The sequence below is a fragment of the Rattus norvegicus genome, chromosome 8 (genome assembly GCF_036323735.1).
Source record: "Rattus norvegicus strain BN/NHsdMcwi chromosome 8, GRCr8, whole genome shotgun sequence".
NCBI classification, from domain to species: Eukaryota; Metazoa; Chordata; class Mammalia; order Rodentia; family Muridae; genus Rattus; species Rattus norvegicus.
The window spans coordinates 14,415,873-14,441,023 of record NC_086026.1 but is presented as its reverse complement, the minus strand read 5'-3'; the positions used below and the strand labels follow the sequence as shown (position 1 = coordinate 14,441,023).

Below are 25,151 nucleotides of genomic sequence, written 5' to 3'. Positions count from 1 at the left end.
TTGGTGCTGGCTGTGTAGGGGTTTGTCGTTGTTCCTTTTAAGAGTGATATAAATACCTTTCTGGGTTGCAAAGCATCCAATGGAGTCCATCATCACCCAGACAATGAGGTTCATCAACAACCTCCACTCTTATTCTTCAAATATCACAATTACTCAACGTATTTACCATATCTTTTAGGTATAAGATAACTTGAAAATTAAAGTGGAATAAAAAACAAAACCACAACAAAAGCAAAAACAAAGCAACGACAAAGCAGCATTCTCAGGAGCTTTCTAACAAATCACAGCATATATTTGTTGTCATTGTTTTTTAAGACTAAGTCTTTCTTTGTAGCTCTGGCTTTTGAAGAACTTGCGCTGTAGATGAGGCTAGCCTCAACCTCATGGAGATCTGCCTGCCTAGGCTCCCGGGTGCTGGGAATAAAGGTGTGCACCACCACTGCCCAGCCAGATCACAGTATATTTAAAACCAGCTTATGCTATTGGCTGCCAGTTGTTTTGCCTGCTTAGGATATGTTGAGTAGAAACAGAAGAAGAATTTCCAATGTGTCAGTGGTATACAGGGTGTGATCTGCTCACAGTAGAATCATACACAGTTTGTGAAGAATGCATCGATGTGGACCCATCTGTACTCATCTTTAGGTTACAGTCTAAGTATTATTAACATTAATTAAGAGTAGTTTTATCAACTTGATATGTCAGGTTGCATATCAAGAATGCCCTCCTCTTTTCTGAGGAGACAGGGGGACTGAAGTGAAAAGGAGGGAGGGTGAGAAGGAAGGGAGGGCAAGCTGCTCTCAGGATATAAATAAGTTAGTTAATTAGTTTTAAAAAGTAGTTTTAGCTACATTTGAATTTAATGTTGTTTTTATGAACTTTCTTGATCTTCCAGCCAAGCCAAAGCCATGTACTCCTGCAAAGCAGAGCACAGCCATGAGCTGTCCTTTCCCCAGGGGGCGATCTTTTCCAATGGTGAGTATCTCTGTCAATTACTGCCATGACTCTAGGAGAGCATGAAGGAACCGTAGCACAGTTAGAGAGGGTTCAGATTCCATCCCACACCCCGGTTCTCAGATCTTTCTCAGGGAACACATCTTTCTAGATCCCAGCCTCCATCATAGGAACCTTTCCTCACAAGACATGGTAATACACTCCTGAGTCTGGCGGGAGGACCACTAGCTTGAGGACAGCCAGAGATACATAATGAGTCTGTCAGGGCTAGCCTGGAAAGTATATTATATTTACAAAAACATATAGAACGGGCTATTTTAGACAAATATGTTTATCTAATTGATTGTGGGAGTCCAGAGAGTCTTCCAACTATGTAAGGGCAGTAATAACATGAGTACATAGATCCTTAGCTGACTGTTTAGTTTGCAGTAATTATTTGAAGCTGCATTATTATTTGGAGTAACATTTATTTGCTTCTTTTTTGACCAGTACATCCATCAGTGGAGCCGGGGTGGCTAAAGGCGACTTATGAAGGCAGAACAGGACTAGTCCCTGAAAACTACGTTGTCTTCCTCTAATAGTATTAGTGGATGGCAGTATCTTCATGGTATCCATGGTAACACATAATCAGTGCTATAATTTTATCTGACACAGATATGGGGGACCAGCCACTAAAAGAAACATCTATGTGTCTCAAGTTTTTCACCAGCAGACTATGTAGCTCCTACTTGATGGAAAGAGAAACACACATATTTGCATCATAGCTATTCTTTTTGCTGTTTTCTTACTTTTAAGATATGCTTCTCTCTCTCCCTGTCTCTCTCTCTCCCTCTCTCCCACTCTCCCTCTCTCCCTCTCCCTTTCTCAGAGGAAGTGATTTGTGACAGAGTCTGCTTGCTAGCAGTTGCAGAATCCTAGATACCAAACCCAATCCTGCATACCCCAAATTTGGAAGTCAGAAATCTGCTCTGCCCATGTTAAAATCTGTTCCTTATTGCCTGATAGTCTCTGGGGAACCTTGAAATCATTACTTTAAAATTGTAATTTAAATTGTTCATTTATTATTTTTGTTTTTTTAATATACTGTTTTTATATGTGATTGTTTTGCTGGTCCTAAACATTTCAAGAAAATCAGTCCTTATTTTATCATAACTATATTTTATTTGTTTTCTAAGATGATAGTATTTGAAAGCAATAATGTATATGAAGTCTGTAAAGTAAGCCGAGTGTAAGTCAAACACTGATTCCACCATAAGCAGTCCATCCAGAACAGTAGATGGTTTCTCTGATTCCAAGCGCAAGTCGGAGAAACACGTCTGTAAAGCCTGTAAGGGTATATTTTTGTCGCAGGCTAGATGTGACTTATGAAGCCCAGATGAACCATCCTTCCTTTAGACGTCATGTAAACTGATCTTGGGACTTTTATAAAATTTTCCATTAAAACACACGTGTTAATAAATCACATGTGCACATCTTTTGCTTCCTGTCAGTATGGTGACATTGTAATGGCCATTGTGGGCCAATGTAAAGGTGTGGTGTACCATGCAGCCAGCCCACTGGAACTGCTACGGCCTCTGGTTTTAATGATGGGGAAGTTTTGGACTCAGATGCTGTTGTACAAATGATAAAGACATTGTTTGAACTCTTAATTGAGAAACTGTGCCTTCTAAACCTTTTTTTACTGGAAACAGGAAATGAACACCTACTCGATTCTTAGACCACAAAGTGTGCTTTCTTAAAAAAAGATTTATTTATTTATATGAATGTTTTGTCCACATGTGTGTATGTGTACTACATGTATGCCTTTTACCCATGAAGGTCAGAAAAGAGAGGCTAATAGCCTTGAACTAGAATTACCGAGGGAACTGAGTTACTAATGGTCGTAACTCCAGCCCCCGACCACAGAGTTTGAGAGCAAGCCATCATTGTTAACAGGAGTGGAATTTACAAGGTTTTCTAGGATGGCATTCAGCCATAGCCTTTCCTATGAATTCCACTGAATTATAGACCTCATACAGCAGAGAGGTATTTACTCTTCCTTATGAGGTTGCAAACTAAGGGTTGTATATCAGCCACTCCTTCTATCATAACCTATTTCAATAATTCCAATGAATATATACAATGACAAAAAGCACTTCTTCTCCACAGTCTGAAAGGTTGTCTGCCCAGAGCATGTGCCCATGTGGCCTTGCTATCTAACTGACTTCTTCAACCTTTTCTCTACTTCATAGACACGCAGGTGTCTAAAGAGCTACGAAGCTATTGTTGTGTGGTATAGGCTATAGTCTTGGTTTATTCTGCATTACATCAGCACTTCTAGAGAAAATAAGCAGAGTATTCACACAGCGCTATGCCTCAGTGCATTTATGCTTTTAAATAAGTTAAGATATGGATTAGAATTAACGAGTAGAGAGTAACACTTGACAAACAGATGTATCCAAAAATAACACCAGTGAACTGAAGGCCATGAGTGCAAAGCATCTCACAAAGATTTGACCTGAGAGGAAATCGATGAAATCTTGGCTCTTTCTCTTTCTTTCCTCTGGATTCTAGTCTCTGTACACTGCAGTGAGGTATTGTTAAACCCTTTGGTCAAGGTGGGTATCTGGTGGTTTTTAGTATACAAATGGCATTGCTGCCTCTGGTCACCGTTTTCTGGGACTGAAAGTAGCCTTTGTAATGCACCAGTTGCCTCTCTGCAGGGCTTTCTGTTGAAGCCCTTTGTCATCAACCCCTTGCAACCTGTTAGATCAGCACCCCTGCAGGGAAGCTGGTTTGCTCTCCAAGACCAACTTGGCAGTAAGTATCCAATATCTTTCTCCACTGCTGCTGCACAGAGAAATCCCAACTTTTCATTTTATTTTAATGTAGACCCTAACATTCCTGCCTCCCAATTGTGAGCTAAACCCATGGATGCTCACTTAGAGCTTTGTAGGACTAGGTTATGAAACACAGCTTTCCTTTCTGCTGGTGAGATCTACTCTGTCAGTATGTGTTTGAGGCTCCTTCCCTGAAACAAGACACAAACATGCTGGTTCATGTTGCACTTGCGCTTTAAGAGTTCTTTCTTTGTGTTGATTGCATATGTGAGGAAACCATGAGGATATATGGGAGAAAGGTTAAGGGCGCTTTCCCCTGAAGTAAGTATCCTGCAGATGAGGCATGCAAGAGCACTGCAGAGATGAAGATGTGTGCTCTGGAGTGCCCGGAAGGAAGCTGTGCAGGGCAGGAGAGCATCGCTGGTGATGGAAAGAGTCCCGCTCCAAACTGTGATGCTATCAACTTCATGAAGAACCTGACCTGCTCAGGGACAGTGAGATGTGTTAGAACTGTCATACCCACACTCTGAATGCTACAGTATGCACCCAAATAAAGGCCTATAGTTTGATGGATGTGAGGAAAGCATTGGGGACTGATGTAATTCTCTTGGGTGTTCTGTATGAGTATCCTTGGGTTTGAAACACTGGTATATTCGACTCTTGGCCTGTGCTGCCATTCTACTCCATTTGGTTCATACAAGTTAGTCATTCAACTGAACGATTTTCCTAATGTATTGTTTGCCAGTTTCTGAAAAGTAAAAGAATCTTTCAATCTCTTCAGTGTCTGTGCAGTGTGAAGAAGCATTGTCTCTTGCTTACTGATATGGTTTATTGTGTTACAGGCAGGACTGAAATATTCACCAATAGCCCTTTTGCTGTCAGACTTTGTCAGGGATAGTGGGTGAAAGAGAGAACAAGTATTACTTTATATTTCTGCTAATCCCCAACTACTGGGATGCCAAGTAGTAACAATAAAAATACATAAGACTTCCTCCATTTTCTCCTCAGTAGTTACCGATCCATACAGTGACTGCCTTTAGAACACACGCTATGTCGAGAATACATGAAATCTCTCTCTGCTTCTGTGAAGATATCCTGCTGCTAACTTCTCTTCCAACCTCAAATCCTTCTCTTACACAGAGGCTAATTAGAAAAGTTGTCCTAATAATTCAGAACATTATCTGATAGTGCTGCCTGAGCATGCCTTATTGAGAAAGGCCTGAGTCTTTTCGATTGCGGAATACTGTGTATAAATAAGACACCTTATGTTCTAACAGATATTCTAAAATATGGATTGATTGCAGGCATGGAACCCAGCTCAAATCAGGAAAACAATTTCTGTTCATATTTGCTATACATAGCTTAAGAGTCATTTCAAACAATATGTTTAATATGTACAGAGGCAAGCTTCACAAACTGTAATTTTTCAGTTGTAGAACCACGCAAGTGCTCAAAATAAATTTTAGGGTTTGTGGACCGCGATTCTTTCCTGTGTAGCATGTTTGTGCCATAGCAGCAGAGTTCAATATGATTAGTTTATTAACTAATACCAGAAGCACTTCACCTTAGGAACAGACTTTGTCTTTTGAATTCACAATGCATTTCTTCTTATCATGATCTCATGTCACTGTGTGAGACTTTGAAAATCATCTCTCAGTAGAAACAAAAGCAGAGGTTTGACCTCTACCTTGAAATTACTTCCCTCTTGACTGTAGATTTTCCAATGAGGGTCTAATTTCACTTCCTTTGTTTTCTCTTGCTTTCCAAAATAAAAACGCGTTTAAAAAATGAGATTAGCATTTCCAAATAGTCTGACCCCAGTCAACCTGTCTTTTTCAGTTAATAACAGGCATTTATCAACTTCCTGACCACACTTGACTTGTTTGTCCTTCCTGCTTCGAGTGGTAATACCTTTGGAAAAACGGGCTTATGAATGACACAGCACTTTAAGCACTGAGTGATACTTCAAAAAGAATGATAAGACTGTTGCATCCATCTTTTTAAGAAACCACTGTAGGAATGTTGCAATATTCACTGGAAGACACTTGGCAGGAAACTGATCAGTATTTGCACAATCAATAAACTCCTCCTATAGATGAGGGTATGTTGTCATGGGCCCAGAAGGGTATGATGTCCTTCCTTGTATGATAGACAGGCCATGCTTGTGGGTAGGGATCTCTTAGGGTTATAAGAAGAAGTCAAGTCTTTGTGTTTACTGAATAAGCCCAACAGGCAAGAAGCATTTTCATGGTTCAGAATGTTCATGAGGAGGTCTACTGAGGCAGTGAAGTGTGGGATGGAGTTGTAGCGGAGCATCCCAGAACACCTCAGTTAGATGGCGGTGTTCCCACCATTGGCCATCTCTCCTTGGTGCCTCCCATAATCTGTGCTCTTCCATAGTTGATATGGAAGCCGTGGCTGAATCTACTTACCTCTGATGAAGACTGCACTGCTCTCTATGTCACAACATGGTGAAGGTTCTGTGTGCCATAGTCCTCTCCCACCTACCTTTTGAGGTAAATGGCATGTACTTTGCTGGATCTGGGAGCACCACATGTTCATACTCCATGCTTAAAACATACAGTACCACACACATCATTATAAATAGGGAGTCTAACAGGGAAGATACCTGTGTCTTTATTTGGAGTCCATTTATGTAGTGTTCAAGTTTGAGATACTATTGTCTGTGTAAAAGTCAGATATTTAGGTACCAAACCAGGAGCTCCTTTGCATTAAAATGAAGAATTAAGTTATAAGTATGGTGAAAATTATAGTCAAAAAACTATCATGCTGATCCTTTGCTTGTTTTGTCGTGTTTCTGTATTTATCTGCACTCATGTTATTCCTGATCTAAGTTGGCACAATAACTTTGCTGTACATTTATACTGTGTCTCAAATGCCTTTAAAAACAAGCTAACTTAGCCTTTGCATTTGAAGACCCACTCCACTGGAGAGTAGTTGTCTGGACTTCATGTTAAGGAAAACCAAAATTTTCAGTCAGCTCAGAAAACTATTAATTTGGGATTTAGTTACGTGGGGAATCATGAACGCTTGGTGATGTTCTCCTGATAAACTAGAAAGAGAGGTTAGGAGAATATTTCTTATGATCTTAATAATTCACTTATCTGAGGAGAGATTAGAAATGGGCTGTGTAATTATAACAGCCTGTACCTGATTTTTTTCAATATACCACATCATCGTAAGCATTCACCAGTCTACTATGGAGGAAGTGTTCCTGTATGGCTGGCTGGCTGGTTTAGAGTGCATACTGATCTTCCAGAGTTCAGGCGCCAGTATCAGTGTCTTGTAGAGGAGCAGCTAAGTGTTAGAGCAATGATGTTCTTAGACCTTTCAGTTCAGCTCAGGGGTCAGCTTAATGAACTCACCTGAGTGAGATGCCCCAGTCAGCTTATTTGTAAATCTGCTCAGCCAAGTTGTCTCAAGTTTCTGGCAAAGTCACATTGCATAATAAATTATTGTAGTAAGCCAACAAAATTCAGCGTGGCTGTTATGGAGTAATAGAAGTTAAAAGTGGTTTCATCGTAAGGCCAGAGCCCTAGATTTCATTAAGCTCAGGCTTGGGGATGGAGAGATGCCCATGCAAATATTACACCCTCAGTCAAAATCCCTACGAGGTGCATAAAGATGTGTGCAGTCGTCCCAGTGCTCCTGTGACATGGGAGGAAAAGAAAAGAGAATCACCAGAAGTTTATGGGACCCAGCTTTGTGCATGTAATGGTGAACAACGAAGAGAACTTGTCTGAAACAGGGATGAAGGCAAGGACCAAAGGACCATCATAGGTTGCCTTTGACAACCCTTGCATACCACATGTATATCTGCACTCACACAGCCAAACCTTGCATGTGTGTGCACGAATGCCCATGCATGCATGAACTCACATGAGTGCACACACCTATACACACATATACACAGCATATATACACACATCATAATAAATGCAAAAGCTTATTTAGAATAATTTTATCAATCTTTTCTCTCTGACTGCATAACGTAGTGACTGGTGCTCCTACAGTCTCTTATTTTTCTTCTCAAACGGAAGCTTCAGTTCTTAGTAGAAGATACAAAAGCTGAAAATAAAGTTTACATTCACTAGCCTCTTGACTTTATGACCAGATTGATGGGGAAATATACATACAACTTCCTTGCTAGTTCTTAAGGGCAGGAGACCTCATTCCTCCATCTTGCTGCTGAGATAAGGATCAAGTTTGTGTCCTAATAGTACATACAGTTCAGATTGGGGAAGCAACAAAATAGGACTGTGGATCTTTGGACAATTCCATGGAGGAGAATGGCATTTACCAACTTTTGACATTGTGACATGATGTCATCATTTACAGAGTTTGTGCTAAAACCCTTATAATAAAGTCACCCCCCCCCCAACCTCATAACATTTGTATTTTGTATCCTTGGGCTCAAGTGGTCCATTGGTTTGATACACGAAGGAGAAAGTTGGATGTTTTATGTATTTGTTTGGAACTGTTCTCTATTATATGTAATCGAATTTTTAAGCCAACTGTTTCATTGGGGTTCTTACAATCTCGTCATGCTGGCAGCAGGAGTGACCAGTAGAAGTTGCACGTGCATCATTCCAGGTGCTGCTCTGCCTTGATGGGACTTGGAAAGATACATGCTTGACTGCTTGCCTTGAGGAGTTAATGATGAACACATATGATGCCACATGTGATGGGAAGCTGTGCCCTGCTGCAGAGTGTGTTTATAGCTCAAATATGTGCTGGATTGAGGAACAGATGCCAAGTCTTGAACCCTTGATTTTCCATGGCACCCTTCACTGTAGTTCTATTGTAATCATGCCTGGCTTACATCTGACCTTTACCTGTTTTCAATCCACCAGCCGGAGTTCCATGTACCCACATCCAATGAGCATAGGCAGGAACTCCATATGAGTTATCTATTCACTGTCTGGGCTCTCTTTTCTTTAATTAATCCTAGAACTTATGTAGGTTTGTTTGAAAGCCACCTTTCCGGCCTTCCAGTGCAATATAAGGGTTTCTGGATACTTTTCCAACCAATGGGACTCAAGTAAATGCAAATGGCATGTCTCCAGGACAATCTGTTTTCCTTGTAGGAAGGGCTACCCTTTTCCTCCCATGAGTCTCCTTTACCTCATCATACCTAGAAAACAGATGAGAGACTTAACGCAGAACACCCTGCTTGTGACCCTAAAATTAATGCAAGAAAAATTCTAGGACAAGTCAACACACAACCTAGAGTAGCTAGCTACAATCTGATTGTTTGTGAGGAAAAAACATTATTTGGCTAAATACTGCAGCAGTTTATTTTAATTCCAGTCTGAAAAAAAAAACATGCCTTGCTTCCCTATCAACCTATTAAGTCATTCTACACCAGGTACCACAAGGGCCAAAACTACTTAATGTCACCTGTTTTAGAAAGAGCTGGAACTCTGGTCCAGCAGAGTCTGTGTTTGTGAGGTACAACTCACCTGTATGATGTATTTTAGATCTCTATTCTGCTTGTGCTTGCCTCTGTGTTCAGTGGTTAAAATAAAAAATCCAAAGGCATAGCACAATTGTGAGTGTTTTCCTTATACTAAGGACATCTATGCATGATGATAGGAAGCTATCATTTATTGTTACACACTGAAGCAAATAGCCCAGCTTCACCAGTCTGCTGCAGTATAATCTACAGGATAAATGACCTCTCAGTGCCTAGTGTTAGACACCCACTTTCTGAAGGACATTTCTGCTTCAGGTACAGAAGGAGAGTTCATAGACAGAAGGCAAAGGGAGATTTGGGGGCTAGGAAAGGTAGACTTGAGGGGAAGTGGGAATAAGAGAGAAAGGTGAGGACATTTAGGAGCAGCCTATGGTCAGATGAAGAATTTTCAGGAGAGCCTTAAAGAGACCTCACAGTCACTTAGAACCAGTATGTTGTCACATGTTGAGGACATTGCGTGTGAAGCAGCCTTCCCTCCTAGCTCTCTATGAACACTGCTGCTAATGCCTATGCTGATCATGAGAGAACCAGACCAGTGAGTGGCTGTTTCTTAGGGATTTGGCTAAGAAAGACATTTCACAGTATGTGTTTAGCAGACATGTCTCCAGGAGCACTTGGAGCCACAGATGAGACTCTGCTACGTCCATAACGAGTGTGAGAACAGTGAGGAAGAAGGAGGGCTTCACACATCAGGTCTCAAACCTTCATGCCCTGGTAGATGGTAATAGTATTGTCTGCACTTGTTTAATACCTTCTTGTTCTGCTAATAAGTTTGGGGATATAGCAGTGGCTATATTTCCACAGTAAGCTAGTGTCCCAGTAAGTCATTTCCAAACTGATCTGCTCTAAGAGGGAAGAAACAGGTCTAACTCAGAAGGCAAAAGTAGATTCGGTTTTAGGGGAATGGACCAGGAGGCAGACTGGGGCCATGTTTCCTTTGTTGGATGTAAAGGCTACTGGAACCTCCCTCATTTTTCCATCTGGAAAGTGCAGGGGTGCCAGGTGCCTGCCTTCCCTCAGGACTGCTTTTCCACATAACCGAATGCATGGGAGATGGTCTATTCAGGAGCAGAAAGTTTGTCAAATGCTGGAGGTCAAGCTGGCCTTTGTAGATAGCATACCCTGGAATCCCAGTACTGTGGAGAGAGGCAGAGGGTGTAGGATGGATCAGTTGCCACATATGCAAGAGATTGGGGCAAGCCTGGGCTACACAGTGAGACTCTGTCTCCAAAAAAATGTTGGGGATTCATGCAAAGGTAAGTGCTTCAGCTATAGTTTGAGAGAAAGAGGGGAGGGGAGGTTGGAGCATCCTAAGACAAAAATCTTATTCTCACAAGAAGGGTTTTCCTTGTGGTTGTTTAGAAGCAACTATCATGGCTGGTTAGTTAGCTAAGCCTTGACTTTCATCATTAATTATGCTGTTCTTATTTCTCTTAAATGTAGAGATTTGGGCTAATTCCCTATGACTTCTTTATAGCTTCTTGGCCACGTGGGTAATTTCTACATGCTAAATTTTGTTGTATGGAACAAATGCAACAAATACTGTACTTAGGATACCTCAGGAGCTCCTCCTCTGGCAGAAAGCTGTGCGGGAGCTACTCGTGAGCATGAAAAGGAGATGTAGGTAGTGATGTATCAATATCAATATACATTATATGAATATATGGAACTTCCAAAGAATAAAAAATATATATATACTATGAAAAAAACCATGGCAAAGCAGAGCATAGTGGCTGGATTAACCCAAACTAAGGGCTTCCGCAAAGCCTTTAGAAAAACCAATGGATAGGATTTGAGAAAAAAAAATTATTTCGCATGTGTGAACTGTGTTCTTCCTAGAAGACATGGGTTGTGAAATTAAAATCCCAGTGCCAGGCATGTGATACCTCCTTTCTGAGTTATTGGTCCCAGGTTTCCAAAACAAGACAAGATATTGTCATTGCCCATGGTTCACCACCATAAGTCCTAGGTAAAACTCAGTTCTTTGGAACTCTTACTTTAGAGAGAAACTCCTGGCTAGCACTCATAGTGTTGGAAGGTGTAATCCAGGACACTGGAGTGGTAAAGCCACAGTGGAGTCTGCCCAGTTTTGAACCCTGCATGCTGCAGCATTGAGCTGCCAGGTAACAAGTGCCCACTGGTGTAAGAGTGGCAGGATTGTTATGGGATAATGAAGCACTTTCTGGCTGGATTGGAGGCCTGCACAGTAGGGAATCTCATGCCTGGCACCATATTTCTGGTCAAAAAACCCAAAGCTGAGAAAATCATAGGTTTTTGGGTAGAACGTGCTATTATTATCTTGCTTAATGGTCATACTGTCAAACTGCCTTCTGGATATTTATAACTGATTTGCAAAGAGACCAATCCATGTATAGAGGATTAGAACTTTTAAACCTATCTCCTATCCTCCTGGAATTTGAGAGAGGAGAGTTGGAGTGTGAAATAATGGGTACTGTATCACAGAGGGATTTCCACACAATCTCCCAAAGGACCCTGTTCTGAGAGCTTCTGCTTAGTGACCCCACATGATGAGAGGATAATGAAACTCAGCTCAGTGGGAAAGCATCCTTCCTGAACTTGGGATCCTTCTGAGTCCCACCCAATGTTCTTCAGAACCTAGATCTTCATCTGGGTGCTCTATTTTATGGGAAACTGGTGAAAATAAACGTCTGCCTTGTTCTGTGAGCTTTAGGGAAATAACTGCACCTGAAGGGAGAATCTTGATATTTTCTCATGTGTAGGGAAGTTGTACCTAAGTTTGGGGTAACTTGTATGCACCTGGCACGTGAGGTGGGACTTGTCTCCTGTGAAGGAACTGTAACTTGTAAGGGCTGAATAACTGCACGTCCATAGTGTTAGAATTGCATCAGACCAGAGGACTGCTTGTTTGTGTCTACAATGAATTTGAAATTTGACAACAGAAAAAAAACTTTTAATATTTTTGCTAGTGCATCTTGCTCCATCCCTCATGACATACAATTCAGCACCTAGGTCCAACTCACCTCATCTACTCTGGCCTTAGATGAGTGATGAACTCTTTTCAATCTCAGAATCTCTTTGACATGGGTAGTGGAGATAATTCTCATTGTTGATCTCTAAGAAGTTCGTGGGAACTATGAAAAACATCATTCATTATCCAGACTTTAATATGTGCTAGAGTGAGATAGGATTACTACTGCTTCAAAAAAAGCAGTGATGATTCCATAGACCACATAATATTTAGGCTCATGCTGCACTCCCATCCTGTGGTTCTCTGATCATATGATCATTTGAATTTTGCATCAACAGTGTACTGAGAGGCTAAGGAACCACACAAAGAAAGGAACAATATTTATAAGCAAAGTATTTCAAGTGCGACACATATTTGGGTAAGAAATGCCAACTTGGATACTAGACTACAGTTTTAGAATTTGCTGAAAGTGATGAATTTGGAGTTCTGAAATGAATAGATTGTAGAAGAAATACAGCAGAGGGAGCAATGCAGCTTTGCATGAGCACTTGCAATTATGATAGAAATTTATTTCATGACCAACTATTTCTGCCCATGATTTTCTTATTCAATTCAAAAGCAGCAACACTAATTTAAATAACAAATTAATATATAATACTTCGAATCAATAAGAAGACTTTACCCATTTGAAATATGTATTTGATCTTTCTTTTAGACAAGTGTCATACACCCACGTTGGCTTTGAGCCTTAACTATCTACTAACCTAGGTAGTTAAGGTTGGCTTTATGCTCTTGATTCTTTTGTCTCTATCTCCCAAGTGCTTGGATGGCAGGTGTGCATAGTTTTAAATAACTAGTTTATTATATTTGACAGGCACACTGTTAAATGTTCAGTTCCGCTTATTTCACAATTATTTTTAATCAATAAAACTTCCACATTTCTGTTTGACAGTCTATCCTTGAAGTACAGTGTAAAGAGATTTACCTTTTTTTCAAGCAATAAAAAGATGGAAATTTCTAAATATAGCTGGAAAGAATTAAAGTGTAGATTGATATTTTGAATTGTAATGGCAAATTGAATTTGAGGAACACATAGTGGGAAATGCTACTTGCTTTAATGAGCCAAGGTTTTATCAATGAAGATGGATTGAGGAATAGAAAGACAAAAGGCATTTTTTCAGATTAAATAGTTTTTATCTAAATAATTCAAATTTACAAAAAACAAAATTCAGAAAAAAATGAAGAGAAAACTGCTTTTGGTTTGAAAGCATCACAAATCAAAATATCGATATTTTAAGTGTTTTATGTCTTAGAATGAGAGTATCCAATTTTACAAAATAATGGAGGAAAAAGATTATAAAATTAATTGAAAGAATTCAATACTATAAGTAACTTTAGATTGTTTGATGATGTATAGGGAATTAGGAAGAAATTAAAAGTTTCTATCATTTTCCAATTAATATAATTAAGCAGATTTAAAGAGAAATTTACAGGATGAAATTAAAAGAAATCTATTAAAATTTTCATTAAATCATTATTGTATAGATTTCAGTATGAGCATCAAGCATTAGAAGTTTAAATAAAATGCAGCTAATATTAGTCCAGTGGTTTACAAAACCAAATTATTTTGGAATATTTCATGCAGCCCATTCTTCATACAGAGACTATCATATTACTCATTTTTTAAGTAGAGAAAATGAAAACAAAGATTAGTAAAACTTAATATTTCTGCTGGTAACTAACTCAAACCAGTTCGATAGGGTTTGTTGATCACTGTGTAGAGCACTAAGCGTCCAGACACTTGGCTCTGTGCATTTGTTAGCTGCGTGGTAATATTGTCCACACCATTCACTACGCTGACAGTGTTCATTCATGAGCTCAGTAACTAGGGATTAAAAACATAATGGAGAAAAAGATCTCCCTGACACATGTAACTGAATTCAAACCAAACTTTTAAAACGTAAAAATGATGCTACATGTGATGCACCCCTGAAGGTAAGCCCCCCATGAGCTGCACTGTGTATGCCAGAACTCACACCAGCACACGAGTCTATCATCACAGCTTAACCAAACCTCCCCAGGCCAGCCTCCTCCTTACAGATGTTCGCTACTCAGAAAGAATGTTAACATACCAGTATAAATTTCTTATACATGAACTTTAAGTATAATATTCTTTCCTTTTTCACAAAATTTATCCAAAATGGGGGAGAACATCTTACATAATAGTGAATCTGATTTTCTATTTGGAAAGTGGGGCTAAAGTTGCACGAGAATATGCATTTTCGGTTGTCTTTCTCAAAAAAGCATCACATTTACAAAACATAGCTTTTCACAGATCTGTTACCTCAGAACAAATTTATAGACATGTCATCCTTTTGAATATTTCACTTTTTTCAATGCACATCTATATGAATAAGCTTTGGGTGTTTGAGTTCTTTAAAAAATGACATATTTGGTAATCCACAATTTATTAATCTGTTAATATAATCTTATTATGATGTATGAAATTCTGTGGTAACTTGATGTTTAGCAGTCATTTGGGAAAATGTCCATGTGCGTGCCAGTGTTCTAGCATGTGAGGTGGTTTCGTCGTGAATTTCCCATGTAAGTATAGAACTCTTGGTTGAGGTGTCACCACCAAGTGTTAATCGACACTGAGATCTGGAGCTTAGGTCAGGTTACGGAAATAACAAGAAACCCTTGTTCAAACAGTGGCACACCCATCTTTTAGAACCCTGGGTAGAGCGCTGCTTTTGATTTACTGAGGTGAACAGACTGTCTACTGGGTGATCCGTAAGTATCTATGTACTCATAGTGTCCATTTCAGTGTCCTAATCACGGTCTTTAAGAGTCTTATAATTTTAAAGGAAATTCTCAGTGATTACTTCTCTTTCCTAATACAGCAAACACCAAGGCTGAATGTTATCACTGGCCTATAACGTATGAGAACTGTTATTACAGAACAGTAAGTGTGAGAGAAACTTGAAAGATGAGCTTTTCCATCGATCTTCACTGAATATCAAGGGCTTTGATGTCATCATTGCCTCCCTATTTTGCCAGGTTGCAACTAGGCAGGACCTCATGATGCAGCCCTGATTAGCCTCAAACTTATTATGCAGACCTGGCTTGCTGCAAATTAGCACACATCTCACTGCCTCTGCCTCCCAAGTGCTGAGATTGCAGGCATGAGCTACAAAGCTGGCTTATAAGGAAAGGTGTTTGCAGGACAGGCAGGGTTTCCTCTTGACTAGGACCATTTCAGATTTTAAGAACTATAAATTGCAAGCTGGTTTAGCGTCCATGAGAACCAAAAGCGATGATGAAAGTTAACATGGCTTTCATGATAGGGAGAAATCAAAGCATGCAAAGGAAATAAAGAGCTGCGCTGCTCACATCATTCCCTAGAGTGACAATCAGCACTCTTAATCAGCTACCAATGATTACTGTTAATTGATTGGTCAACAGTGGTTATTGTTGATGGTGAATTTGTCTTTCCTTTAAATATATTGCATTCATATGTGATTCACATTTTATTAGAAAAATTTTAATGTTCAGGATGTTTATCATGTTACACAAGCAATACACAATAGAATACTTCTCACAGTAAAAATCTTAGCTTGTGTGTTTCCCCGGTGATTTCTGACATACAAATGATACCAAAATTCTTTAATGACAACAAAATAAAAGTTTTCATTTGGTAACTTAATCTTGTCTATTTAACAATCAGATTTTACATTGCTTTTTAAATTATGCATCTTTAATAAACTCAAATTTCTTCCATTTGTTCATATTTTCTTTAAAAAATTTTATGTAATGTACTGGGGAGCTAGGTGTGCAAGTTTGAGATGTATGTGATGTGGTAGTTCTCCAGTGTTCCCCATTTGGGATTATTTCAAACATAATAATCCAAAAGTATGGCGACTAAGGGATTGACTGGATCATGTCTGGTTTCAATATGCTCCTCAGCCATCTCAGAGAGAATGAAGCAAACAGTGAGAAGGGAGGAAATAAGTTGAAGGATGTTTGAGCAAAAGACACAGAACAGATGGTTGCAGGTGGCTCCCCAGTGTGGCCTGCCAGTACTGTGCCACAGAGTTTTCCTCTGCTACAGCCCAATCACATGCAAGTAATGTAAGCTGGACACAAGAGGGCTTCGCTTTTTCGCTGTGTTCATGTTGTTTAAGCATTTTGAATTCCAAACTGCTCATGCACAGTGGACTTCTGCACTTTACAAAATAAGCCTGCTAGGATTAATTGATTATAAGATGAGATTTCACCACTTCTGATCAAGTGAAATAGCATCGTGCTGTGTAGGTAAGACATCGTTTTGAACGTAGACATTCTGTGCACCAGTAATACAGAGAGAGATGCAAACACCCTAGCCTGGTAAGTGACTCCAGAGGGCAGCATTTCAGACAACTGCTCTGAAGCCTTGCCTACACATTCTCTGGGGATTACTGCAGTTTCTTCTTTTAAAATGTGAGGCCGAGTGTTATTCTGAAGCCCTGGCCAGCCTAGGGTTTATGACGTGGCCTCAGCTGGCCTCATGTTTGCAGCTGTGGCCCTGCCTCTACTTACCAAGTGTTGGGAATGCCTACATGCACCAGCGGCACACCCAGGAGCACATTTCCCCTACTATCCATAACTGTAATCAAATGTTTACAAAATTCCATTATATAGCATATGATTTCATAGATAAATGGGGAGTTGCTCGATATTATTGAAAAGTTGAACTGGTGAGGTGGGACTCGTTTAATGTGAAAACATAATGCCAAGCTAGCAATGCATGGTTTATGCTGTAAGAACATTTTTCCAACTTATTACTTGATGGAAATTAAATAGATATGTTTATTACAAACAATTTGGAATATTGGGCATCCAATCAAGCAGAAACACAGCAAAAAAAATCTACCCTTTTATCCTTTTGTCTCAAATTCTCTGAAAATTCACATACACTGTAGGCACATATTTTATTTATTGACTACCATTTATTTACATTACTCTACTAAATTATATTACTTTAATGAAGCCAATGCAGGCTAACAATCTTAACAATTAGATTACACCTCTTGAATATACTAAAGTTTAGTACACAATTTATTATGAAAATTAATATTTGTAGAATAAATATCACATTTGACCACAGTAACAATACATATATATATATTATTATGTCTCACAATATATAAGGTACTTTGTCTTACATGTATGATTAAAACAACTAGTTTGCTTCAATTTAATTATCTTGAGAATCAATTCTTGCTTTATTAAAATGCATAGATTATCAAAAACACACCTATTGCCAAATCATATTAACATCCTACCTTATACCATATATGTTCATATGCAAGCTGAAATAATAACTAGAATTAAAAATATGAACAATGTCTTGACTATTCATGTGTGTCTGGTATGTAATTATAGCAAGGGTTGGGGGTGTTTTAATTCATTGATAAAGAAAGAGTTTATTCTTTATCATGACTTGGTATTACACTAGAATCATTTAAATTCCCAATGTTTTTTGAAAAACAATTTATCTGAAAATCATTCAAGCTGGATAGGCTGACTCAACTTTCCTGTGGGAACCACGAAACCTTTCCTGTGAAGTCTACCCATAGTGGAGAAGTCGAGAGGGAATTCCGAATGGGTTGGAAGTAAGTACACGATGATACTGTTCAACTTCTACGGTCATCACCTGGCCATCTCCGGGGACAGAGAGCCAGGGCTCCACAGACCGGGAGGCAATTTTACCTTCCTAGCAAAGACCCTCAACTTTCAATATATTTTAAAATACTTTCTTTCCTAATCTATGTGTGCTGAATATACTAATAGACCTATTATTTACTTAAAGTAGACTAATGGCAAAATGTTCCGAAAGGGTATGGACAGGACAGAGCATTGATGGTTTCCTCTTCCCAGGCCACCATGGAAACTAGTTTAACCCACAAAGAACAGAGTATATTCTGTTGCTATGAGTCTTTCAACAGCTTTGGCATCAACTGCGGAAGTGAGCATTCAAAGCAGTGAAATTATTGCAAGGGAAGCATAAAACATGAATTAAAATGGTATCTGACCAGTTTTAAATATCTAAAGTCATTCTTCCTTTCACAGTTCTGAATGTCTCGGCACTCAATGGGGCTAAAGCTTCATTGAGATGAAGGGAATACTTCACCCTCCTGACAGAAATTCCCAAAGATCTGTGTAGTCTATGCTCACTGAAGTGCATCAATTTGTGTTGGTCTTTTTTGGCAATGAGTCCTTCTCTAGGGACATTGGAGGAGAACCACTTAAAGAAAGCCAGAGCTCATCTTCTGACTTCCTGGGTTGGTCTTTGAATAGACCAGAACAAGTCAAGTTAGAAGAGCAAGGTCTTCTAAAATAAAAACAAATGGAAACTCCTGAATATTAAGCAGACGGACCTTGAATTGGACTAGAATACTGGGCCAGATGGCATACACAATTAACCTCAGCACTCTGGAGCCAGAGGCAGGTGAATTCTGTGAGTTTTGGACCTACCTTTCTACACAGTGAATTCGAGGAGAGCCAGGGCTACATAGCGAGATACTATCTCCAAGGAAACCAATAAAGTTGAGCTTGACCACAAGTAGCTCTTAAGAGATATGGCAAGAATTTAGTCTCAGAAACAGAATCCTGTAATTGTCAGGAAGAGAAAAGGAAGCAGCCACAAATGTAGTAAGCATGTCAGAATTCTACACTCAGGGACTAACCTTGAAAAAGAAAAGGTGGTCCACAGATAATCTAGACCAAGAAAGAAGAGTCCAAAAATGTGGTGGCTACTGTCCTATGAAGCTGCAACATCTGCAGTGTCTCAGAGACACATACATCTTGCTTGCTGCCAATGCATATATTATCAAAAACATAGCATGTACTGAGAGCCACAGTTCCCTTGAAAGGAGAAAAGGACCCTTTAGCAGAGGCCAGACGGTGAAAAAAGCTCCTGTAGCAGAAATCTGACAGGCCAGAGAATAGAAAGCATCAAGCCAGTAGTCAAAGTGCTCCGTAGTGCTGGTGAAGGGAGACCTGAGATGTTCAAAAGCCATCGCTTTCTACATAGCATTACCCTGATGTATTTATGACCAGGTTTGGCAATTGCCTGGAAGTGAAGAAGTGGCAGGAGAGTGGCTGGGAAGCCATACTTTCCCCTGGTACCATGTTCACAGTCAGCTTCTTCCTCTCCTCACTGTGCTTCTGTTAGTGGGCATAAGATGGGAGGTGAGGCCTTAATAGGAACTGACAGGACAAAGGATATATTAAATCAAGAGAGCTGGACATACCTCAAACTAACAAGTTTCCTTTCCAGACTACCACCCATCAGCTTCCTTCTTACCAACCCCCCCTCCACCCCCCAGACTTCTCAGATGGTTCATGAGGCAAGATCCTGTGCAGGTATTTAATCTTTTTATTCCTACCCTATACTGCCGCACTACTGGATAGTGTCATCTTAAGAAATAGTTACACTTGGATGTGTTTGTTTTGTATTTGTAGGCAAAACTGTGTCTCTGTTTCCCATTGGCTGAGCTTAGAGCTCTTCTGACCTTACCACAGGCAGTAAATACCTACACCAGAACCTTGTGGTTGCAGGTACTTGAAACTCTGGGGATGTTGGAGGAGGGGTGTTACAGCTTAGTCCTCATCTGGACTTTAGTGGTCAATAAAACTGAAGTTTCTTCGTCTTTATGATGAGGATTTTCTGTTTCAACACAGAAGCCAAACAATGAGGCATCTGCCTGGTGTGCAGCAGGTTATCTGAGTGTTCATCTACTGTCGTCATTCTGTCAGTGCCTCTTGGTAATGTCTCACAGAGCCTTCTGGAAAACTAATGAGGTCACCGTTACCCCAGCGCTGTATGTTTATGACCCATCATTTGCACAGAATATTGCAACTTCCTTCAAAACATGCTCCCTGCCTCCAGGATGAGTCCTCCCCAACCCCACCATCTGTACTACAGGAGGACATTTTCTAGAGCATCACATAGAGGACACTCTTTTCACACAGAGTCATGTCTTCATATGATATGATGGTGTGCAAGGCCATGGATATTTGGGACTTGGATTTCATTCTGTGGCATTGACTTTGGCTCCATGCTCTCTGGCAGCATCATGTCCACATGCTCTTTCCTTTTCTTTGTGCCTCTATTGTTTAGAAGTGTGGAGAACTCTTCCCTTCTTTTTGACTGAATGCTAAGCTACTCAACTACTTTACATAGATTTTTCAGGATGCCTTGACTCATTTTTGGAATCTGCTATTGTAAGAATTTTCCCTGTGTTTCCCACTCTCCTCTCTTTCACTGTGCAATACTCAGCTCTCTAACCATCGGCCTTTCCTTTCCACCCAACTGTAGCCCAGAGAAGAAGGAACTGGGCACTGCCACAGCCCAGTAGGGTGATATCTTGCAGTTGAGACTGGGATGATGCCTAAAGTAACACTGTTTATCTTCACCATAGTTACCGGCAGCAGGGGCAGCAGGGGCAGCAGGGGCAGCAGGGACAGCAGGGGCAGCAGGGGCAGCAGGGGCAGCAGGGGCAGCAGCAGCGGCAGCGGCAGCAGGGGCAGCAGGGGCAGCAGGGGCAGCAGCAGCGGCAGCGGCAGCAGGGGAAGCAGCAGCAGGGGCAGCAGCAGCAGGGGCAGCAGGGGCAGCAGCAGCAGGGGCAGCAGCAGCACCATACCAGACCACGACCACCATTTTGTTTCTGTGTTCAGGGCAAGTTTTTCCTTTACTTAAATAGGTAACGGAACTGGCCATGACACACATTTAGAAAGTTGGAAGTTTCAGAGTTAAACCGGGTGCTTTGATTTACTGTGGGGGTTAGAATAGTTAATTTGATTTTAGACATTTTTCTCTTTGTTTTAAGGGGAAATGTTAAGATCTTAAAAACAAAGAAGCAAAGATCAGCAATAACAATAACAAGAAAACCCCTCAGTTAGCTGTCATTTAGACAGAGATTATGGATCAGTGACTTTCCCCCTAAGCTATGCAGCCCCAAGTTAGAACAATGAGCCCCTTAAACCCCACAGGGGCTGGCCCTGGGCATATTTGCATTTCATGTTTGCATAATGGCTGAAAATTCTTCCAACCTTTTTCATGTTAACTAGGCGCATTGCCTTCTGGGGTTTGCACCATCCTGTCATGGATGGTGCTCAGTAATCAAAAGGGCAATATCTGCTTTTATGTCAACAAACTTTCCAACTGACCCAGTGTGCTGGACCTCTCTTTCAAGCCCTTGCCAGTTTCACTTCCTCTGTTTCAAAGCATCAATTTGGAAAAATTGTTTTTTTAAATGGCTGTTGTTCTTTTGAAATACCTTAAAATTTGATGTCACACCTCTCTGATTTTTCTTAGGACTGTGAGCACCCCAGAAGAGTTAAAACACAAAATATTTAGATCAAAACATGACACAATACTGATAAAAATGATGGTCCCAGAAGGCAACCTGTAGAACTCCGTCTATACACACCATCTGAAGTTCTAGGCAGCGTTTCTACCCAGTGGAGACTGAGCAGCACACATCTCTGTTTTCGACAACTACAAGGTACACTACTGTTCACTCACTGTCTGTCTCTCTTATAAGTCATAAAACCCTCAGAGGAAGAAAAGCTAATATTCTCCAATGTTCTATGGCCTCCAATTTCTAGTTGCCAACTTCTCGTAGGAAAGCTACGAGAAGAGTTGATTGGCTATTTTCATATTTTAAAAAGCTAAAAATTAGATTTACTGAGTTATGTCTGCTTTTAACATAATCCAACCACATCAAGTGTGTTGCTGCAGGGCTCGGTAACTCTAAGTGGCATGTATATGAAGAAGACATTAAGAAAACAGAACAGCTGTATATGCAATAGAAACACAATTTGATGAATAGATACTTTAAAATCAGTCTTGGGGGGGAGAAAGATAGCAAAAGTTACCTTCAGTTACAAAACACTTTAAGCCACTGCTGTATAAAGTAGCTAAACATGAGAACTCAAAGGAAAGTAACCATGTGTTAAACTTTATATCTTACGAAAGAAAATCATATTTGAACACATTTCATTTGCAATAGTGTTTGGAAAAATTGGTTACCATTGGGGTTGAGCAATTTCAAAAAGCAATTAAAAAGTAAAGTACAATGTATTCCTGAAAACTATTTACAATGTGGCTTACATATTTTACTTATATTTGTCTAAATATGGGCCATGACACTGATGTCACCCCGAGAATTAATAATACGGCAGCTTCCTGGAAGTAATGAACAGAATGGTCTTTCATGGCTGGTCTCTTCACATTTCTCTGAAAGTGCCCTGTCAGTTAAAAGCTTTCAACTAGTTTAAAAGTAATGCTTCCCCCCATTTCGCCATGAGTCGTAAGGCAAACAAACCTGTGTTTAACAATAAGGTCAGCGTGACATGAGGGAACCAGAGCCAGTAAATCGAAAATGAGGTTGACATTCTGGGACTCATCCAGCAACCCTGCAAGAGTTTTCCAGACACCCCAGCTGCACAGAGCTTGAAGGAGCCTGGGAGCAGCCTCCAGTCATGGCCAGAGCTCTCTTTGGAATGCTGTCAACTCTAGGAGGAGAGGGGAGCTTGCAGTAAGCAGGAGCTTGCTGTTACTTAACTGTCATTAATGCCCCCATAAACTCTTAAACTCTTGCAGGGAAGAGAAGGATAAGCAATGAAAAAAACCGCTCTCGGCATTTTTTTAAAATGGAGACAAAAATCTAACTGTGTGGCCCAGGCCGGTTTAGATTGTGAAATCCTTCCTCAGCCTACACAGTTCCGGGGTTCCAGGAAAACATCACCACATAACGTTTAGCTTCAGTTTTGAAGAACTAACTTTGCAGAAACATAGTCCAAGGAACTGGTGGTCTGCATGGTGCCCACCCCCCAACCCCTGAGTCTAAATAAATGTGGGATTCAACATGAGTCTGGTTGTCTAGGTCTTGTTCAACTTGGATTCATATCAAGTGGACTGCAATTCCTATCCAATTGCATTCCACCCTGTGGATGGATCGTTAGCTGCTCTATGGCTTTGTACTCATTTTTACTTTAAAGGCCAGAGGGTATGAAATGATGCTCTGGTAAATAAATGGCAGGCTGAATGTAGAGGTAGACATTGAACTTGCCACCAACCTCAAGTAAAGACAAAAGCAACATCATGGATTCCTGGCAATCTTCTGCTAATGAAAATTATGGCATGACCTAGTTTACTGTGTGTGAGAAACCTGGGAGTTGACATTCTTTTCCTAGAGTATCCACCTTTGGTTTTCTTTCGGAATTTAAGAGATGAATATGTTTTCTATGTCTGAGAGGTAGATCATAGGAAAGAGAAAGTTATGTCTTCCCTAGTGTCTTCCTCTTGTCCAACTCCTTCTATCCTTAGGAGAATGGCTGCTGAGTTATGCAGTAAAAATGGTGTGTTTTAAGATATGGAGTAAAAAATTATGAAAATATATTCTTAAGTCTTGAGTGCTTCATATACATGAGGCTATGAAATTTTTAAAGAGATTTAATGGGTTCATATTCTAGCCCAAAATCTGATTGACAGGGAAGACAGAAATGATGCAAATTGTCTATGTGTTCCCAGCAAAAAAAAGAAAATATACCAGTTATCGAAGGAATTAAAGCTATCAGATCAAGTGGGCAGGGGGAGCTCTTATAATAATCAGAACAGCAATTCTATTTGGGGAGTTGATTTCATCATGGGTTTTGAACCCTATTGTCAGAGGTTATACATGAATTTAGAGCCACGACAAGAATAACTTTTAGCACAGAACATAGGTTTATGAGAGAGCTGTGCTCTGTGTAAGCTGTCTGGATATTTAAGAGTTATTGGGAAATGTCAAAAATTAAAATACTATTGCTATTAGATATTATAACAAAGGGTGATATGCTCTTTAAATTTCTTATGAATCAGGCCCTAAACTCAAAGGACTATATTTCATTCAGGAAAATAAATAAAGTAAACATATCAAATTAAAACAATTTCATCGTAAACAGTGGGAGAAGGAAAGCAACCAGACTTTCCAGATTCCTGGCTTCACCAGTGACTAGGACAGATTAGCATGACAAAGTTATAATAAAAGTATGGCATAATGAAGATAAGACTATGGAAATGCCATTTCTGAGCATCTGTGCATATATGCAGATATATATCCTGTGCCTATTATTTGCAAAGCAGTTTGGTAAGGTTTAATGAAATATGTCATTATTCTTATAAGTACAATAATATATTACCTTTATATAGCCAGCAAGCGACCAAGAAGTGAGCAGGGTCATAGGTTAGCCCTTTATATGATGTCATTAAGTCTGTCTCTATAGTTGGCAATAATTTAGAAGTTACAAGTTGATTTACTGTGGCTATTTAAAAATATTTTATTTCATACATGTACAATAGTAAGATGTAAAGTCAAGTGAGAAAGTACAATGGAAAAGCATCACCTAACTAAACGTGCCATGTTTTAAACAGCAGAATCAAAATAGTTCCACAAAACGATACTGGACACAGAATCTCTTTAGACAGAAGTCATTTTCTAACTTTGTAAATGAAATATGTCAGGCAGCAAAACCGTCTAACCTTCAAGTGTTTCCTGTGTTCCTACGCTTTGATTTTACCTTAGAGCAACCCAGAGAACGTGACCTGCAGAACGGAGATAAAGGCTACAATGACTACACACGCATGGAGTCATCACAGTTGGAAATTGTAGAGTAAAAGATCCAGAGATGAGATAACTTCCATTTGGTCAAGCCATGCTCTTCTGAGAATGTTTTCTTTCTAAGCTTAGAAATATTTTTAAATATTAAAACTTGGTGTTCAGACATTTAAACTATGTATGGAGATCAAGATCAAGATCAAGAATATCAAATGTTTTTAGGCAGCTGCAAAACAAGGGCCACACTAAAATCCAGTCCTGGGGCCAACATACTTTATTTCCTCATT

General features: G+C 39.8%; 1 protein-coding gene across 2 annotated transcripts in view; it reads left to right on the top strand.

Moving 5' to 3' along the window:
* The window catches only part of Arhgap42 (Rho GTPase activating protein 42), a 230,111-nt gene extending 225,565 nt beyond the window's left edge, over positions 1-4,546 (top strand). For both annotated transcript variants that reach the window (XM_576354.9, XM_006242515.4), the window contains exons 23-24: positions 893-972; positions 1,441-4,546. In XM_576354.9, the coding sequence (XP_576354.3) occupies positions 893-972; positions 1,441-1,529 (169 nt within the window). In that variant the 3' untranslated portion in view covers positions 1,530-4,546. The remainder of the gene's footprint in view (positions 1-892; positions 973-1,440) is intronic.
* Positions 4,547-25,151: the final 20,605 nt, after the last annotated feature.